A 20,756-nucleotide genomic window follows, 5' to 3' on the forward strand; every position below is an offset into this window, starting at 1 on the left:
CTTCTACGTTAGTCCCTGTCCCTTTCTCCAGGTTCTTTCCCGTGCCAGGACCTTCAGGAAAAGGTATTCAAAAGCAAGCAAGTCTTGCTGAAAAGCCCCATTTTTTTAAGAGCAGCTTAGAGGCCGAGCTGTTACGTCAGCTGGGTGTTTTGGAAAGCTTCAGGCTATCCTGCTTTCCACGGCATGAAACGCTGCAGTGCAATTGCTTTTAAACCATGCTATTTTCAAGAAACAAAACGGCGATGATTCCACCTGACAGTCCTTTCAGTGCTTCTCTGAGAAGGGGAAACTGAGCCAAGAAAGCAACCGAGAAGTCAAGCAATGGCCCATCACAAATCCAGGAATAAAGCAACACTAAGGGTCTCACTGCTGGTAAAATGTGTGTTTCTGCCACACTATTATTCCTCCCAAATCAGTTTTTACTAAGTGTCCCGCACATGCCCTTTGCTCCAGCGACAGGATATCCTTCATTTGTCTGCACAAAGTGCAGATGAGCACTTCTTCGTGTTGTTTTCCAAGTCGGCCGATGGGAGGGTCAGCAGGGGCCGAAGCAGCTGCACCAAGTAAAGGAAAGGTAACCATGGCAACCCAAGTTATCTGCATCCTCCATGTATTTCCTTCTCCCCACCCTACATCATATCTTTCCCACCCAAATTTCAGGCTGATAGAGCCAGTGACCAGCTGGCAGGATGGGGACTGCGGCAAGGTCTCCTGCACCCAAAGCGTCTTGCTGTGTTTCAGGGCTCACCGCTGCAGGCTGAGGTCATCAAAAAGAGACTGAAAGCAGAGAGGGGTAACTGGCAAAAGGCAGAGCTCTTCCCTACTGTAGATGGGGCGCTGGATATGTTGCCTTTGCTCCAGAGTTGCAGATTCTTTGATGCTGCTCCTGGTTTTGGCTCTGAGCTGTAACCCTTCCACAGCAGCAGGAGCTTCTCCGACTGCGCCCCACATCAAACCCAGCTACAGTTTTGGCCGGACTTTCCTGGGACTTGATAAATGCAACGCCTGCATTGGGACATCCATTTGCAAGAAATTCTTTAAAGAAGAAATAAGGTCAGAAACTCAGCACAGTACTTTTTAAAGCATTCTGCATAGTAACTTGAAAGTTGCCTGTTAGTATTTCCAAATAGTTTAATGAGAGACAATGCAAAGAGTAACTTAGCACCGGGTTGCCATTACAGCGCCTAGTAATTTATTTAATTAATGTCTATAAGCTGCTGCTTTGTCTCTTTTCTTTTAAAGCCACACAAACATGATCAGACTTCAGCCCTGAATTATAATTTGAAAGCAAGAGTAAAAGGCACAACTTTCAGCATAGAGAGTGGCTCTGAAACAATTCAAGGCAGTGATGGGGGCAGGGAAGAGGGAAGGAAGAAATGAGTTTGTTTAGATGTGCTGGAAGTATTTTATTATCAGCAACTGAGTAAAGGCAAAAGGGGTTTAGCTTTGTACGCTCCCAAGCGATTACGTTAACTACAAACATATAAATATGCTATATAATTTTGTACCAGGTGCAACAACACAAATGTGCAGAATTTCACATGCGTATTAACTAAGATCAAAAGTGATCTAAACCTGCCTGAGGCACGAGGACTTTTGCACATCAGGTTACCTGCGTGCTCGAAAATAGACGGGGCAAAGTTATTGGTACGCTTTGGGAGGTTTCTGCAAGAACTTGAAGGCAGAGGCAGAAATTGCATCTGCCTCAAAGTCAATGAGACATATGCTGCTCAAGTGGCTGTCGGACCGATCCAATCAGTTTTAGGCTTAAAAGCAGAGTGTATCTGACGACAGCAGGGAAAATGTTGCCAGTGTATTTGAGGAGAAAGTTAAAGGCAGTGCTTGGCAGAAGAAGGGTTTATTGGGTCTGATATGATTTATAGAGCCATATGCACTTTCTTTTATAGATATAAAAGCCTGGGGGAGAAGAAATTATTATAGTAAAATTGTATTTTTAATGGTATAATGTAAGTAGTACAATATTGGACAAATCACCACTTTTATCTTAAACTATCCTATAAAATGTAGCATGGTAAAACCATAACGGTTTGTCTGGGATGGACTTGCAGTACCGAACATTCATCCTTCCCTTGCTGCCGTTGCAAGAAGGCAGCTTGTGGCTGTGCTATGCCAGAGCACCCCTCACTGTGGTGCACCAGGGATCCCAGCTCTCTTGGCTTTCTGTCTCCCCCGGCTTGTGCCGAGGGTGACGGCAGGGCATGCAGTAAGTAAGGTGCAGTGGCACGGAGAAGGGCCAGGCCAGCAGTGCTGGGTTTCTCCCAGCCCATCCCGGGCTCCTGTCCCAAAAAGCAGGATGGATTTGCAATTAGCATGTTCAGCTGGCTGACAGAGGCTGTTGTGGATCTGCAGGGGCTGGGGGTGCGTTCGGGGTACAGGCTGCCCTACATTTTATTCTCTGCAGCAGGGCAGCATGGGAGCTGGCTTGTGCCCCAACCTGCTGTAGCCCCTTTGCAGGGTTTTTAGGGACCTGCCGCCGGGTACAAAGCAGCTTCCGCGGTGCAACTTGTCGCAGGTGCACCCTTTTGGTTACTCCCGCTTAGCTGCTGGGGAGATTGGGGCCGTGCGGCTTCCTTCATCCCTGCCGAAAATAGCAGTAGCCCTCTGCAGCGAGCAACTGCCTCTGGCTGGCCGGTGGCCAGCTGCATGCTGCACTGGGGCGCGGGAGAGAGGTGCTACATGAGTAAAAGCAGGAGGCCCCCATGCTGGGTTTCCTCTGGGGAACAGTGGGAAAGGGGTGCGGGTGCACAGAGGGTTCGAGCGGGGTCCAGGAGTCCAGAGCCACAAACATGTGGGAGCACGAAGCTTCTGCCTCAAGGAAGGTAGAGGGGCTTCCTAAACCAGAGAGCTTTTTTTTTCTCTCCTGCGAGCCCACAGTCGGCTTCCCACAAGCAGTGCAGCACACAAATAAGTGATAACATACAGTTCTGCTCTGAGTGCTTTGGGAAAGGTAACTTTTAAAAATGTTCTCCTGAGCAGTCAGTCAGCTTCAGGCTTTTTTTTTTTTTTTTTTTGCAGGGGTTAAACTTGTTCTCCCACTTGATTTCTTGAACAGCCAGAATTTTTTGGCAAGTGGAAGGTTAAAAGGAGGAAATTTCAGTGGCACTTATGCTCTTCGATCCACCCCCATATACCTTTTCACATGTTCACAGAGGTGGATGGCACTTGGCCCTTCTCTGTGTTAATCCTCATTAGAACATGCTTCATTAATTCTTCATCATTTCCGGGAGCTGTGACATGCATTCACACTCGAATAACGAATAAGAAGATGTGGGTTTTGTTCCCAGAACGGCTGGTGACTCATCTTGTGCTCTAATGTTCTTTACTTCCCTTATCTTTGCCCAACTTTATCCATCTGTAAATGAGAATACCAAACCCTGCCTACCAACTGTCCTGAGAGCAGAGGGCAGCAAAAGTTTTCATAAAATAATAGATTTTCAAAACACTGCGAAACTGAGCTGACCAAAACTATTTGCGGACTTGTGCCAATGCTGGCGATGAGCTTGGGCCAAAAGTAATGGGAAGGAAGTCTGAAAAAGCTGGAATGCTTCAATTTGATGGGTTTTTATATGGCATTTCATTATTTTTGGTTTTAAGGCTTAACTTACTTAATTTTCATCTTCTGAAAAAATATAAAATTCCAAATGCAAGCGAAATTATTTTGGCTGAAACAGAATACTTCATTTCATCCAGGAAAAAAGAAAAAGAGTTTGATTTTCTTCAATGTTAAGTTCTGGGTTGATCTAAAATCTGTAATCTGTGACTCAACTATTCACACAGATCTTACTGAAAGTCTTAAAGCACATTCAGGCCCTGAGCTAAAAAGCTTCATACAAGAGTGAATTATTGTTACAGCACAACTTGATGATGAATCTTGAAAGTATCTAGCAAGTGTGCCAGGCCAGTGCTGTGCTGCCCAGAAATGATGCCAAATACAGAATTGCTGCGGCCCATGCTGGGTTCCCAGGCCCGCGTGGCTCTCCCCGGGGAGCTCTGCGGAGGAAATTGCTCCATCCATGTTCAAATTAATGCTCAGCCGTGGATTTCACACATCCATGCACTGCTTGCATGCGGGAGGCGGCGCTTTCCTGATATGTGCCTGACGTGAGCTCCCCTGAACACATATGCTTGAGCCAAATCACAAGGCACGTTTGTGCTTAACTTAAAAAGAAAGAAAGAAAGAAAGAAAGAAAGAGAGAAAGAGAAACCCAGCCCATAGCCACCTCTTCCCTGTACGTGCCTGGCACACTGGGCCTGCTTTGCAGATGAGGCACTGGGAGGGGTCGTGATGCACAACAAATCACAGTGAGGCATAGTGACTGTTCTCTGCTCTTTAGTCCTACCTCAAAACCAAACAAACAAACAATAAAAAACCACCAAAAAATAAACAAAGCGTTTATTTACATGTCAGATTCCCTGACAGGGAAGCTTCAAGTTCATATTGGGCAAAACGCCCAAATGACTGAAATGTCTGAACCTGCTCACACAAGCGGCCCGGCTCCTCCGCTTCTGGCCAACCTGCATCTCTGTGGCAAATCTTTTGAAAGAGGTATGTGGCTAGAGCCAAAAGCCAAAGCAGGGCAAGGACCAGCGTTTTGGGGAGACAGGCTTTCCCTTCCCTGGGCACCCATGCTTGACCTGGAGCTGAGCTGCACAGGCTGCATGGTGAGGAAGTGAGGTGCTGCCTTCAAGAGGGGCTGTGTGGAGGATGACGGTCGGTCTCTGATCACGGAGGGCGGCTAGCATCGCCAAGTCAGTTATTTGCCTGAAATCAGGGGAAATTAATCCCCCCAAAATTTCTCTGTGCTGGAAGTCAAAAGGAAAGATCAGTTTCAGCTTTTGGGTTTAGTATCTTTTCATCTAACTCCAGCTTGCTGATCCTGCAGGGAACCTCTTGCCTCTCCTATTTCACTTCTGAGCTATCAGCATTAATTTATGGTGAGATTAAATTAGGATGTGCTTTCTTACACATTCGGGCAAGGAGGTTAGTTAGGGCAGGAGGTTTTCAAGGCAGGGAATGCATGACGTTGGCCAAACCAAAGGTCAGAGTTCAGCTGCTTTCCAAGAGCAGGCTACAGATATACTTACAAAACAGGCGCCACGCTCCTCAGCTCCTGCATGTGCAATGCGTGTGTGGGCAGGGCTGAGGGGGCTGCTGAAACAAAAAAAAATTGTCACAGCCTAATTACCCGGCCCATATGCTCCCCTCCTGTGCCTGTGTAGGGGGAGCAAATTAGTGCAAGATCTCCATGGCTACAGTGGTGCCACACACCTAGGGCACGCATCCCCCACCGCCCCATCGCACCCCAAATTCTGCCACTGCCTGGGGAGGTCACTCATCCCTGCTGCTGAAATACAGCCAGTGACATTGGGGGGGCATCTGTCGACCCCAGTACCGAGTAAGGGCACCACCTCAAAACAAAAGGTCATTTTGATATTCCCAAATACATTTATTGTCAGGAGGTTTTGTTCTGCAGAGTCCCTTAAAGTGTCAAGTACTCCTTTTCGGGCCCCTTTCTCCAGGATTAAGGAAATTTAAAAACTCCAGGGATTCCCTGTGAACCAAGATCCTGCGGCCCTCTCCCTTCTCTTCCTCTCCCTATGCGGCCCGCAAGACCCCGTCTGGGCATTTCGCCCCCTGCCCCATGGCACTGTTCATGATAAGGGATGGTTTAAGCAGGAAGCAGAGACAGCCTTTTTTTCTAAAGCATGTTTCCTCGGCTGACAGCTTCCGCCGCACCCCAGAGCTCAGGGCCGCCCGCCCATGGCTGCTCGGCCTTTGCTGCGCAATGGCAGAAAGTCCCTGGGGCTGGCGTGCGGCGGAGCAACTGTGGCGGCGCTGGCGCTGTGTGGGTGTCTGTGTGGCTTGTTAACCCGCTCTCCGTGGGGCTCTCGTTTTGGTTTGGCAGGTTTGACACCTGGCTTTCTTCTCGTTTAAAGCTGCCCCCCAGCTACCTGCTCAGCTACTCGGGCAACTACACCGACGATGCCAAGAGCTGGCGGCTGGTCGACATCACCCGGCTGACCACCAAGTACCAGCACGACCGGGCCGACAAGCGCATCTGCACCTCCCTGCTGAAGACAAAGACCTGCAGCCTGGAGCATGCCCTGCGCCGCACGCACCGCTTCCAGAAGTGGCTGCGGGCCAAGCGCCTCACCCCTGACCTCGTCCAGGTCCGTGCCCTGACACTCCCCATGCCCCACACTAGTGTGGGGGGGAACGGTGCGGGGAGAGGGAGCCCCAGGGGGGGTGATGTGGTTTTGGGCGGGAAAAAAGTGTCTGAAGGTGACATGGCTGCGACTTGCCAGGTAGAGGGTGAGTTTGGGCAACGGCCAGCCCTGTCCCCCCTGCCCCAGCTAATGGAGAGGGGGCAGCACTCTCTGAGCCCATTTGCTATGAGGGAGAGGCAAAATGAAGCCCCAACAGGAAGAAGAGCACCCAAGGCCTAGGGCCAACCCTTCTCCAGCCATAGGTAACGCTGCGGCACAGCCAGGCTGGGGCTTGGGCACTGGCTCCCGCCTGCCCGTGCAGGCCAAGGCTGAAGACCTATGGAAAGAGTGCTCGCTGGCTTCTGGCACAGAGAAACCATGGGGCAATACACACAAACATGGTGACAGCTCAGGTGGGGATATTTCTGCCAGGTTTTTTCCAGTTTCCCACCATTGCATCTCAGTGCCTTTTTTTTTCTCCCCCCCCCCCCCCCCCCCCCCCCCCGAAGTGGTACCAAAAGGGCAGCCTGTGCCTTGAAAGTGATTTTCCTCCAGCTTGGGGACTGGGGCAGTTGGACTCCTCTGCTTATGGCCAGCAGGGCAAGCAGCACAGGCGGTTGGAACCAGAGCCTCGATTCCTCATCTGACTGCTGTCTATAGCAAATGATCTCAGGCACGAGGAAGCACGTTGCCCTTTCTGTCGCAGTCTTGGGGTGTCACAGGTGAAGCCAGGACAGGCATGCCAGGGAGAGGGTTGCTACTGCAGGCAGACTGACGTCGGTGACACAGGGGGGGCAGACACGCAGGCAGGGCCAGAGGGGCAGAGCAGGCAGGCTCCAGAGGAGAGTTGGTGTCTGAGCGCTGCCCGTGCTGAGGGATGCCATGGGCAGACGGGGACAGCCACTGGGCACACCAGCGTGTTTTGCAGCTGCTGGCTTGCATCTGAGAGCTGAAGTCCCCTCCTCAAATGCACATGCATCTCCCCTAACACATCCAAACAACAGTAAAGCATTGCTATATCCACTGGCAAGGGCCAGGGGCCAGGGTGGAGGCTGGATGCACTCTAAACCCTGAGAGGCAAAGAAGGATTATTCCAGTACTTCTCTCCCCTTCCAAGAGAGAAGTGGCTGTGAAAAGGGGACTTCTTTCTTTTTTCTCTAAAGGCAACTGCTTCCTCCTGCCTGCACACTGCCGCATCTGCTCAGCTTTGCTGAGTGCTAAAGCTATGCTGCTTTAGTTTTTCTGCTTCTGTTACCCCATGGAGCCACACGCCTGAGGAGGGAGAGCGGGAGACCCCATGCTGCAGCACCAGCAGCACCATCACCGGGGCTAGTGCCTGAGCTACGCAGAGAAAGACTCACCCAAATCACCGAGCCCCACACAGCAGGTCGTGCTGCAGCCAGCACTGTCCCAGGGGTTGAGGTGCAGAATGACACATGCTGGACAGGGAAATACTTTTTGGAGCAAAGCTATGTTATACTTTGTCTGGTAACCTCGGGAGAGGGGGCATATTTGTATACTTCCACTCAGAGCATCCTTTGTCTGAGCTAGTGGGCTGTGGGCCAGGGACATCTCCTCCCAGAGTGTCAGGCAGCAGCTTCGCAGGCACCTGCTGACCACCACTGTCCTCCAAGGCAGTACTGCAGGGGTTCCCCTGGGCTGAGAGAGGGCAAACTGGGGTGCCAGGTGCCCTCCTGCCTCACAGCAGTGTCCAAGGGGTTCATGCAAAACTATGCCTCCCCCCACAGCAGTGCTATGTGAAAAGGAAGGAGTCAAGAGCTTAAAACTTCTATTTGCTGAACTGGGTGAAAAAGTAATGAGGGAAATGCAGCTCTGTGGTTTCTCAGATCTGCTACAAAGTTAAATCATTAGCTGAGCCCAAATCCTTCTCCTTAAAAGGCTCTTGATGTGCTCTGCAGCTTTCCTACCCCGTCCTCTCTGAAACTGAACCCCTGGCTGAGCTGGCTGGGTTGCATGCATACATATATGCATGCACACATGCATACACAGATGCACGCACACATGCATGCGCACACATGCACACGCAGCACCATGTGGAGACTCTGGCTGGGGCACCCTGGCCTTGCACCTATCCAGTTTCTCCCAGGCACTTGAATTTCCCTGTGCAGCAGCAGGAAGCTGATCTGATCCCAGCTCCAGGGCACCTCTGAAGCGAGTTCCAGGGGCCAGCCTCGGGGAACATGGCCAGGGACAAACTCCCTGGGACACTTCAGCAACCCCTGCAGTTTTTTGGATGAAGAGAGGGCACAGGAGGCTGCAAGGAGTCCCAGACTTTCAGCTTCAGGATTGCATCGCTCATGTTTTCATGGTTCTTTTGTTCTGTAAATCAAGCAGGGAATCCTAAACCAGGATATAAATCCCTTCTAACAGCATATAGGCTTGAATACACAAAGGAGCATAGTGATTCAGAGGCCCTGGGTCTTACCCACCCCACCTCCAAATTTTGGCAGCAATCACTATTTAAGATCAGGCTTGTGCTCCACAGAATGGCTGCTGGTCTCACAGTGATCTGAATTGAAAAACCACCTGTGCCAACAACATTTCAGTCATACAGTGTGTATGAGTTTGTAGGTGAGACCTCCCCCCAGCCCCCTTGTGTGGGCCACCACAGGTTATGGGGTGACTGCCCAAGCCATCCAGCCCCACAGAGCCGGGGATCCCCTTCCTTTCTGCCCACCCCACCTGCCCTCCTGCCAATCAAAAGCTGGAGGAGCACCTCTGCCTGCACCCCAGCCCAGCACTGCTGCCCCTCTGCGGTGTTTGCTGCGCAGACCATGTTGGTAACCTGGCACGAGCCATCAGAGGGGGGTGTCTTGGGGGTACCATACGTCACTGCAAATACTCACCTGCAGCACTGCTCTTCTGGCCTTCATTTCCCCTCATCTTTTCCAAGGTGTTAACAGCACAGCACACCACCGTTGATGCTCAACACGGTGCCCTCCCTGTTTCACAAATACACAGTCACCCAGACGTGTCTGTACTTCCCTCCCCACAGTTTTGCCTATATAGCAGTGCCAAGAAAAGCTGATGGACTCAGGTAATTTTTGTCTTATCAAGCAGAGAATGATGACAAACCATAACATGCTTGAATCAAAATGACAGACCTTGAAGTAATGTTTTTTTCACTTTACACTGCCTGCCCTGCCTGACCCAACTATCAGCCGAGCTGCCTGCCACAGTGATTATTTCACCTACCACAATGAAAATCTTTATTGGACACAGCAAAGTCTTCAGTGTTAAAATCCAGCCCGCCTGGGAGATGAGCAGGATTCAGCTGGGGCTCAGCCTGTGCAGTAGCCCCAGCCACCCGCTGCTTCGCCCAGGAGCTCATCACCTCAAACCATGCTGCGTGCTTTTTCTGTTTGAGGGGAGGAACAACAAAAAAAAGTGGGTTAGTTTCAGCACAAATCGCCCACAGGGCAAATTTACAGCTCTGCCTACAAAGCACAGCCAGGAAAATGCTGAAGGCAGACAGACGAAAGCAGTACCGAGGTGAAAAGCCAGGCATTTTCAGCCCCTCTCTGGAATGTACTATTTCAAACTATTGACCAACACCATGGTTATGTGTCCAGTACGCATCACTTTGCTCACAGCGCACAGGCAGCAGCTCACTGATCCGGCAGCTGGTCCATGCTAGGGAAGGATGGGCGTTACACGGCCTCCAGAGCCACCTCCCAGACCTCCTGCCTCTTTGACCCTGCACCTCACCATCAGAGACGTGCGTCGGTAAACCTGCTGGCACCAACTGCACCCCATCCCCCACTGAAGGAAGACGATGGCAGCGGGGCCTGCGGTGGGGACGAGCCCTGTAGCTTCACAGGATGTCCTCAGTATCTCTCTTTTGGGAGTGAACAAAACCCTTGGATTCAAACAGCCAGGAGCTGCAGGTACTTGGACACCTATATCCAAATGTTTCCTCCTGGATCCCACCCCAAACTTGGTCATTTGGTGAAGCTGCACCCAGGAGGCATTGAGTGGGGCAGGAGGCAGCAGTGCTCCTGAGCTGTGCCGTCCCTCCTCAGGCTGACTGAAGAGAAAGCAGAATGAGGAAAAACTGTCTTCCAGAGGTCATCCTTATGTCAGAGTGAAATCTGGGTGTGTCCGCACTAGATACACATATGTATGCATAGATGGGTATTTAAAACACACCACATACTGGACAGTAGGGGAAAAAAGTCACAGTTGAGTGTAAGTAGCCATTGCAGGAATTACTCATTATCAGGAATAAAAATGTGGGAAATTAATCAAAGTAAATAAGAAGCTTTACGTATCAATCATAAACAAGACATCAAGCTACCTGTCAAGTCACGCCACAAGGGATGAGGCTTTGGGCAATGTGGTCCAGTGGAGGGTGTCCCTGCCCATGGCCGGGGGGTTGGAACTAGATGATCTTTGAGGTCCCTTCCAACCCAAACCATTCTATGATTCTATGATTCTGTGACTTAAGACACTCAGATAAATCAGTATCATCTCCAGTGTTTCAAGTATGTGTTCTTCAGATTTTTCTTCCGTCAACATTTTTTTGTCTGATAGTTTTACAACTTCAGCTCCTTTTCTGCTATAGGGATGTTTCCATCCTTCAGCTGCAAGGGGAGGACCCACTGTGCCAAAACACTTGAGCAGGTGCTGAACATTATACATTTGAATAGCTCTGGCCCCGCTGTCCAGCCTTGGTGTATCAGGGCTTCGTTGAATCGTAGGAAGCTGCACTGATGGTTGATATATATGTGGCAGCAGCCAGCCCTGCTCCTCTGCTCCTGCATCACCGCTGGTATGCCTGAAATGGTTCCTCAGGAAATGAGCAGCCGTGAGCACCATGTGCAGCACATGTCCATGTCTGTGTTAACAGGATGAGCTCTGACCTTGGAAAAATTCCTAATTACAACTTTCATGCATTCTCTGCCACCGTGATTTCTGTTCCTACTGTGTACTCTTAAGGGTCTCAGCTTTTGCATTGCAAACTCCTGGAGGCAGCAAGGCTTTCTAACTTTGGCTGCAAATATTTGCATACACACTGAGCTGTAAGAGACTTTCTCCACCGTTTATCTCTTCTTTAACACAGCTCTGTTCTGCTCAGTTTTTCTCACTTCTCCTCCAAAGGGAAAGTGACAGAGTCAGCTACAACATGCCTGCAAGTGCTGCGAGACAGAAAAGCATAACCATCCCTTCCCCCTCCCTCCTTTTATGCTTTTAGATAATTAGTTGAAAAAATACTTCCTAGATAAGACTACACCAGAAGAGAGGAGTGTATGAAGATTTGTAACTAGCACTGCGGAGAATTCTTTTTGACAAATGTTTCATTCTTTTGGAGAAAATAATGGTTCTTCAGTTGTTGTGGAACAACGCTCCAGCTGTGGTTGAGTTTTTCAGGTAGTTTTGACCAGCTGTTGGCATTCAGGGCTTGTTTCATGCTGCCAGTAGCCAAGGAGGGAGTGGTTGGGACCCCACTGAGGACAGCAGGGAGGTAGAGGAAGGGTATGTGGGAGGTCCAGTCCCCCCTTTCCACCTCCAACAAGGAGAGTGGCACACTCCTCCTTTCCTTGTTTCTTCATTTCTTTGTCGTGGCTGGGTAATTAAGTGTTTTATGCCAAATGAACAGCTCGTGCAGGAAGGGCTGACAGAGACCTACCTCAGAGTTACCAAATGACTTGAGGAGATCCCGAGTCAAATCTTTGCTCTCAGCATGAAGAATGGCAGGGAGCAACGTGAGCTCCAGTGCCCTTTCTTCTGAAGCATGTCTCCCAGCCATCAAATTAGAAGGAAAATCTGAAAGAGTGAATTTGGCTACTCGTATTATTTGGAAGAAAAAGAATTAGCAAAAACCTGATTCCCTTCCCCAGTAGAGGCACGTCAGGGCAGCGTTTCTGTGCTGCTATGGGCACCTCCCCGTATGTCCGTTCTCCTTGGCTGTTAAGGAAGACTGACTTCAAAACAAAGGTCTTTTTTTTTTTGACTATGAAGGTATAAATTTCTATGCCATTTATCCCAGCCATAGATTGTTTATTGCAATTTTACAAGCCAAACCTCCAAATCCATTAGCCCAATAGTTCTCTATTTGTCACTGGTATTTAAAAAAAAATATGCACAGGCTATTCATATTTGGTTTTGATAGTTAATGCACAAGTTTATTAGAGAGAGAACATATCCTGTGCTTATACCTACATACAGTGTTTATTTACACTTTTAAAGCATGTTTACTGACCTTAGCAAATAGTATTTCCAAGAAAGCTGCTCACAGGCTAAGCAAATAGCAAAGCAATCTGAAGATATTATTTAACGCGGGAAGTGACTCACTGGCTTAATGACAGGGAGGCCTCCACCAGCGAGCCAGGCTGCCAAGGCTGGAAACTCTGGGCAGAGGGAGGAGGCCCACCAGCACGGAGCAACACCATGCTGTGCAGTCGGGGGGGAAATGAGGTTTGCAGCCTCCGTGGCTGTGCTGCGAAGACTGGGTGCCATTTTGGAAACCTGAGCCGCGAACAGGCATTTTTGGATGGCGTGGTTTTTTTCCCTAGGAAGGGTTTGCTGTAGAGATACCCTCGTGTGTCCGTACCCATCAGCAGCTGTGCTGCAGGTGGGCAGAGAACAGAGGTGCCTGTACCCCCGGCATGGGCCAAGCACATGGCTATTCTCAGGCTGGAAAATAAACATATTTTTGTTGTGTTTTCCCCTCTCGCCAGGGCCTGTCTAGCCCAATGCTGCGCTGCCCATCCCAGCGTCTCCTGGACAGGATAGTGCGGCGCTACGCTGAGGTGCCAGACGCTGGCAGCATCTACATGGACCACCTCACCGACCGGGACAAACTGCGCCTCCTGTACACGCTGTCAGTGAATTCACACCCCATCTTGTTACAGGTACGTACCACCTCACCCCTGCTTGAAATGCCACCCTGCAGCCCCTTCCGAGCAAACACTTGCATGTGACTTGCCCACCCCCAGCTGCAGAGGAGTCCCAGCCCTGGCCTTTGGCAAGCTCCCTAGCCTTCATAAAGTGAATTTCTTCTATGGGGTTGGACGGCTGAAGCCAGGCAGATTGGCTGCTGATCCTGCGGTGCTCCTTGCATCAGCCTCTGAAGTTGTAGAGAGATACGGATGCCCAGCCCCTTAAATAAATCAGAACTCAAACAGATTATTGCACTAGCGCACTGTGAAAGCCAGGGTTTTACACATCCCCAACACTTCACAGTGCTATGTTTGCATCGCTTATATATTACTTACAATCTCCACCTGCTTATAAAAGAGCTTGCTTTAGCAAGGAAGGACCAAGACACAGCACTGAGGTTGATCATGGACTTGGGCAGTACTAATTCCCAGGCTCCACGTGCCAGCGCTGTTTTTCCTGTTTGCATGCTGCTAGTAACTAGCTCCATAGCAAAGTGTAGCTTTGCAGAGGTGTTTGGTGAAATCCCAAATACAGCTGAGATCTGAGTTTGAAGGCAGAGAGCTGTGAGGCCTTGCGCCCCTCCCTGGTCCCCTACTGGCATGTCTGGCATGTGGCTTCACTCTTTCCTTTTGTGTGTCTCCAAGGGAGTATCCTCATCTTTCCCCACCACCACCCCACCTTTAGTCCTCATTGTCATTCCCTGCAACCCTTTGAGATACCATGAAGAAGGCAGTGGCAGCATCTATCTCCTGCCCCAGGCCACTGCTGCCCTCAGCAGCGCACCGGGCTCTGCCCAATCTCAGGGACAGGGAATGGTGCTTTTGATCTGGGAGTCATCCAGCGGTCATTCAGCCATCCTGGCCATGGCTCGCTGGGGCACGAGGCTGTGGCTGTCTGCACTGTAAAGATATGGGAATGCAGCTTAAAGAGGTGAGAAAAATATGCTGGAGAGAAATGGCTTGATTTTACGTTGGTGCACAAAATGCCTTCACAGCAGAAGGGAGAAACAACCTTAAACATGACACTGGACAAATTCATAGTCCTTCCTCGGCAGGGCCAGGGGTGCTGGAAGACAGACAAGTTATAAAGCAAATGGCAGAAAGCTTTGTGTTGGCACGGCTCAGCAGTCATTTGGTTTGGTTTCCACCTGGGATAACTGCACTGCTAGCACGAACTGCAGTCATTCAGGGAGCCCAGCCCAGGTGTCCCCACTGTAGCAAATAACCAGCACTTCTGTCTGTGAGACTGCAAAGTCTCTTAGAAAACAGCCAGGCAGTTCTTACAAATTAGTGAAAACTGCTTTAGCCCCTCCTCACCTCCAAGTCGTGACTTCAGCTATACTGTGCTCGTGAGGGACCCATCAAAGGCTCCATAAAGACACCTAAAATTAGCTCTTCTGTGCCTGAAATTTTCATGAATTTGAAATCTATTATTATCTTGGACTTTCCGGTTAGTCCCCCTCATGGAATAAGTCTTGAAATATCAGATTCTTCTTCATTAATTAAAAAAATGAAGAGGGGGAAAAAAAAGCAGCATAGCTACTCCAGGATGGCTGAGGCAGACTGGGGTGAGGAAGGGTGGCGAGCTGCTTTAGAAAGCAAAACACAACACCAGCGTTGCCACTTGAAGCCAGCCAGGGCACTTGAAAGTCCTCTGGGAGGGAGGTGGGTCCACAGGCAGAGGGCAATGGCCAGAGGGCAGGGGCAATCCTCCCGTTCCTTCTCTCCCCGTCAGATCTTCCCCGATGTGGAGGGATGGCCCTTCCCGCGGTACCTGGGCTCCTGCGGGCGGCTGGTGGTCAGTGCCAGCACCCGGCCCCTGTGTGACTTCTACGGCGCGGCCCCCGAGGTGGCCGCTGACCTGGCCCTCCAGCTCCTCGCCGTCCTCCGCTCCATGGGCACCAACGACCTCAACTATTTCTTCTACTTCACCCACGTGGACGCTGGCACCTTCGGCGTGTTTAGCAATGGGCATCTGTTCATCCGGGATGCCAGCATGCTGGGGATCATCGACAAGGAGGAAGGTACTCAGCAGGCTCCATGGCTGCGCATCTGTCACAGGAGGGCTCAGTGAGACAGGGGAAACAAATCTTTCACCTGCTACGCTCAGCTCTGCTGCTGATTTTATTTTTTTTTTAATCAACCAAACATTGCTTGCTAAATTAAATAATGAAAAGTTCACGGAGAGATTTACTGACAGCAAAAGCATCAGCAGCTCCTGCCATCCTGGCTCTGAGTCGGAACGACGACAGGGGTTTTGTTTGTGCAGTCAGTGGTTTGGTGACTGACCGTGGGTGCTTACGTCCTGCCCGGCCCCCTCTGTGGCTGGCAGCAGCATTCAGCATGCACAGTGCTGAATGCTCTCATTTGAAATCTTCCTAAATCACCTCTTTTAAAAGTTTTGCCACACAAATGTCAATATTTGCAAGCAGAAATATCATAACTTCATTTGTTTTAAGTATTGGGTCAAATCAGACTCCTTTTAGGTGCATATATCACATTAACTAATATTTGTCATTGTTATAACAACAAACCCCCCCTTTTGTCATTTTTATATAAAATCAAGAGTTACTGTTCACTTTTCACAGGTTACATTGGTCTACTCCTGGAAGTAGAGCTACTCAAAGGCTATTTCTCCAATAATTTAACAATTTACTTTTGAATGTTCAAAATTTCAAAAGGCCTTTGCTCAGCTCACATGTTCAGCTGACTAGATCTCAAATATTCAGAAGCAGCTGTCAGAATTTTCCACTGCGTTTCTTTTTCTTGTCCCAACAGCTATTACTGTTGACTTGACTCCAGCTAGATGAGCTGTTGTTGCAATTTAATGATTTTGGGTAACATGGAAAAATTATGGGTTTGTCTATTTGTGGTAGTTTTTGTAGGAACTCCACATTTTAGGTTAGTGCTCTAGTTCTTCTCATTTTTTTTGCAGCAGTTTGACTCCACAGACTCCTTTCCACTTCCTCTGTCAGGCGGTTCTGCAGAGCTCTGTCATTCAGAAAAATATACGTATTTCAGGAGTGAGAAAATTGGCCGATATACAGCTACAGCACAGAGTATTTTGTGGTGAAAGATAGCTGTATCCTTTAGATAGTAACAAACCCCATGTTAATGCACAGGTACAGACATATGCGATTATCCAAGATTTTGTTACAGTACTTCTAACAACTGGTTTAATTGTCTCTAATAGGGAGCCAGCTGATTGACGGCCAACAGGAGTATAAAGATATATTTAGCTGTTTGACTGTGGACTGCCAGTCTGCATTCGTGTCCTGTAACTCCATCAGAGAGAAACACAGCCTCGTCATGGTGTGTCAAGAGCTTTTGCCTAAGCTCCTGAAGGGGAAATTCCTGCAACCTGTGCAGGAGAAAATAGACAGCTTCCTGCAGCACTGCGCCAATGGCCTTGCCGATGACCAGGGCATCAACGAGGCGGTTGCAAAGCTGGCAGAGCTCCTGAAACCTCTGCGGTCTTGCGATTCTCGTTTTGCCTACCGCTACCCTGACTGCAAATACAGTGACAAATACTGATGGCTTCGGAGAAAGGGTAGCCTGGGAAGGACTGGGGCGGTGTCAGCCCCCCGCCAGCGTGGGAAGCAAGAAAGAACCAGGATAGCTGGAAAGAGCTGTGCCAAATCTGGGGCTTCCTCATCAAGGTGGAGAAGCAGGAAGCAGAGTGCACATGGGATTTATAGTTCATCTCCCAGAGATGCATTTGTTACATGGGATGTTAGACATGATGTAAGACTTATGGATTATTAGCATTATCATGAGTGACAGGGGCTACAGGGATTAATAAATCTTATTCACGTATTTTGGCCTTGGAAGAGTTTTCCCTGCTATCCGTTAAAAAGAAGCCCTCTGAAGGCAGCACACTCACAACTAGCTGGATAGAGGAGTTTTATTACCAAGAAAGTCTTTCTGATCAAGATGATATATACATAGTGTGGGATGGATGGAAGCATTTAAGACTTTCCTTGTGGGGATTTTAAAATCATAGATAAACTGAACCACCGGATCAGTTCCATACCATCACCCATCACAGATCTCTTCTATAAAATACTTAAATTTTATTACTTTTATGGCACATAGAACAGAAAGACACAGTCAACAGCATTAAAAAGCTGAAAGGCCCCATATCTCTTGAGCCTTCATTTCTCTAATCCCCAAATATAATTACTTTTAGTCTTTCCCAAGTTGGCAGGCAGTAATTGGAGACTAGCAAAGGTTCTTGTTTTAAGATCAGAAAAAATCCAACTCTAGGATGTAATTGTCCAGTAGATACTTTCACACATTTCTCTCTAAAGAAAACTGAAGGAACCATTTGCACAAAACCATTTAAATGGGAAAATTACCTTAGGAGGAGAAACAACACAGGCAGAGGATGAGAGATTAGTTTACCCTGAGCCCTATGAGTCTTGCTGAACACTCAATGATCCAGCATCGGTGTTGGGGCACCTCCCAAGAGCTAGTGAGGTCTAAATCCTGACCAGCTTTTGCAGGTACAGCCATCCTCATCCCTTTTCCGGTCAAAGAAGGAATCAGTCCCCAAAGGAAAGACTCAGGCACCTAACATTTGGGGTGGTGGACTCTTTTTTTCACAGCAGTGCCTCATTTTGTGGGGGTAGGTTGCAAAAGTTTGCAAAACAACTTTCTCACCCAGCATCTGTCAGTCCTGTGTGCTCCCTGTGGGGTGTCAGAGGCCCACACCAAATCTTCCCTGATGTCTAGGGGACTGCCAGACCTCACCTGGGTTTGAGGCTTTCTCCTGGGATCCAGGTGCACAGGAGTCACCAAGCAAATTTGACTGAGCAGAAACTAGACTTTCTGGATCCCCCATAAGTATTTTCATCGCAGAAACAGTCTTCCTTTACCCATGGTTCAAAAAAGAAATCAGTAACAGTATAAAAGCAGAAAAAGATGTGAGTGCATTTGCATTGCTAATCATGGTACAGAGTTACCAGGAGCAGGAATGCAAGTCAAGATTTAGTGCTGGCTGTGGAGGGGCTCTGTGTGCGCAGAGCACCCAGCCTGGGCTTTAAGTCAGGTGTTGCAGACAGATTAGGCATCCGAAACCACACGCAGGTCTGACACTGGGAAAATCTGACCCGGGACATTTTGCTTTTCCTCCTGGCATAAAGTGTCAAGTGCACCTTTCACCTCTCAAGAAGCAGAAACATTGGAAATGATTTGTAGGTAAATTTAGCTCCAGGCCCAGATGGTCTGACAGCAAAAATGTTTAAATATACAGCCCAAGCTACGGCTGCAGCCCTCCTTCTTGATTTCAGTCTATTTCTACACCATGGCTCTCTTCCAGTAAGAAAAACATGTCCTTCGCTGAGATCCATAAAGCTGACTAACAATCTGTTTTCAACAGTTTTTCTTCAATCTGTCTGCATCTCCAATCTCTCGGTCTATGATTTTAGCCGATAGCTCTGTGTGAGCCCTGGGGCCCTTCCCCTCCAGAGAGTCCCCCCCCAGCGTAGTGCCAGATGCTGGCCACCCTGTGCCGGGCAGGAGGAACTCCCGCTTCATCGTCGCTCTCGCCAGGGCCAGTGGTGAGGTGCTGCCCGCCGCTGCCAGCATCCTCTCAGAGCTGGAGGGCAGCCTTGTTCATGCAGTCGTAACTAAAAAGGCACACCGCAAAATGCCCAAAAAGCGCTAAGATGAAGAACTGGCCTGGTCCGCCCATGCCCCAGCAGAGATGATCTGCAAGCCATGGGTCTGCGGAGAGGTCTTTGCAGCTGCTCTGTGACTCAGGCTGGCCTCTGATTCGGTGCTCTCTGGTTTAGCAATGACTTGATTTGCATTGAAAGGAAGAGCAGCCCTTGCAACGGGGCTCCACACTGGGTTCACTCCTCTCCCCTGGGCTGTGTCCTGGGCTTTTTTGTTTTCACCACACACATCTTCCTTTTGGAAATGAGCCGTTCGTCTACCATACGGCTCTGTGCAAAATGCCTCCTGGGCAGTAGAGCATCTCTGCTACCAAACCAGCCCAGGGAAATGCAGAGGGGATGCTTGTGCTCAGCACCTTAGAGAATGGCAGGAGCAAGCCCAGAGATCTCAGGTCTAATCTGGCATCAGGCAAAAGGACTGAGAGGTGTCACAGGGTCCTCGGCTGGGCCCTGATAACTCACGATCCTAAAATGCTGGGTAAAAGAAACGGAAGAGTCACGGTCTGACTCTGCTGCTGGACTCAGCTGACAAGACTGCAGCAGAAGTCTTGAGGCATGTGGCATCTATTTTTACACAGCTTGATTCAAAGTTGTGGAAGCTGAGAGGAGTCTCCCCACTGCTTTCAATAGACTTTGATATGAATTTAAAAAAAAAAAAAAGATTAAAAATAACAGAGTCATGGATTTTAAAGTTACTGGGATCTGTGTTCACCAACAGTTTCTCTTCAGACATCGATTACAAAGGCCAGGCTCATGTAAGATCGTGATTAATATGCCAGCCATAAAGTCAGTCCATGGCTCAGAGAACAATAATTTTCCTAAACTAAATCTCATTTCCCTATACTTCCCTGGGCTTTTTTTTTTTTCATTGCCAATTTTTTTCTCTTAATATTTTCCTTTTTCTTGGCAGTCAGGCCCTGGAATTGGTGCCCACCCTGTCTGCCAGCTCCAGTCAAGCCTTGAAATGCTAGTAGGCCAAGCTCCAGAAGAATGTGAAATTAATTTATAAATGGCAATTATTTTAAACCTAATCCTTCCCAAAAGAACTCTCAAGCAGTTTTTTCCTGTCTGTGTTCGAGTTATTTCTGACGGTGGCTTTGGGTAAGCCTTTGCAAACTGTTCCTGGTCACAACTTAAAACTTTTGCACAGCAGGACAAGGATGGCAGGAGAAGTCTTCTCACAGACAGCCTCAGCGCTTCCTTTGTTTGTGGGTAGTTTGCAGTTGCCTTTATGTCCAGTTGTTTATCGGGTGTCTCTCTTACTGCCCCTGCATATTTTTGAAGTTTTCACATTTGAGAGGTCTGTAAAACTGTATTTTCTGCCATATTTTAATCTAGCGGTCTATTTTAACACTGTCATTTCTCAGGAGACAGAGGCTATGTAGGGGCAGCCCATTGCAAGTGGCAGTCCCAGTTTCAGCCAGCGCAGTTCACTGCTCCTCTACGTATCCTCTTCAGCCAGCACCTTCACAGGTGCCCGTGGTGCTGGCACCACCGCCCCCTGCCCCACACAGCCCCTTCGGAAGGAACGGCACCCAACAAGAGCATTAAATTGTATTTTTCACTCACTTCTCCCACCAAAGAGCACGCACTCTGGCAGTGTTGGCTGAAACAGGCCCTCATCGCAGGAAGTGGAAAATTGGTAAGAACCGATTCCCCTCCATGACCAACGCACCCAGTGCCTATTCGCTCTGCACCCTCGTCTTCCTTCAGCCACTTTCTCACTTAGACGTGGCTGATGCACAGGGTGGATGGCGCTGAGACAGGGTCTCTGAAGCGGCCTCATGTTCCCAAACATCACAGGTGCATCTGTGCCCCTGGAGTCTGGGCGGTTCTGAGACCTCCCAGCACCTCGCGGCCAGCACCCTTGGTCGGGACACTGGGTATTGCCGGGAAAACCGACATGAGTATTTGAAGTCAAGGTAACACGCAGAGCACCCCAAAGCCT

At 49.1% G+C, this 20,756-nt stretch overlaps 1 protein-coding gene across 1 annotated transcript; it reads left to right on the top strand.

Annotated features, from left to right (window-relative positions):
• The first annotated feature begins 663 nt into the window (after nt 1-663).
• Nucleotides 664-16,946, top strand: DIPK2B (divergent protein kinase domain 2B). The gene is made up of 5 exons (XM_075773527.1): nt 664-1,053; nt 5,928-6,192; nt 12,930-13,103; nt 14,866-15,154; nt 16,324-16,946. The coding sequence occupies exons 1-5, from the start codon at nt 830-832 to the stop codon at nt 16,662-16,664; spliced, it is 1,293 nt and encodes a 430-aa protein (XP_075629642.1). The 5' UTR covers nt 664-829; the 3' UTR covers nt 16,665-16,946.
• The last annotated feature ends 3,810 nt before the right edge of the window (nt 16,947-20,756 follow it).

This window comes from Balearica regulorum, chromosome 1, assembly GCF_011004875.1.
Source record: "Balearica regulorum gibbericeps isolate bBalReg1 chromosome 1, bBalReg1.pri, whole genome shotgun sequence".
In the NCBI taxonomy this organism is placed as follows: Eukaryota; Metazoa; Chordata; class Aves; order Gruiformes; family Gruidae; genus Balearica; species Balearica regulorum.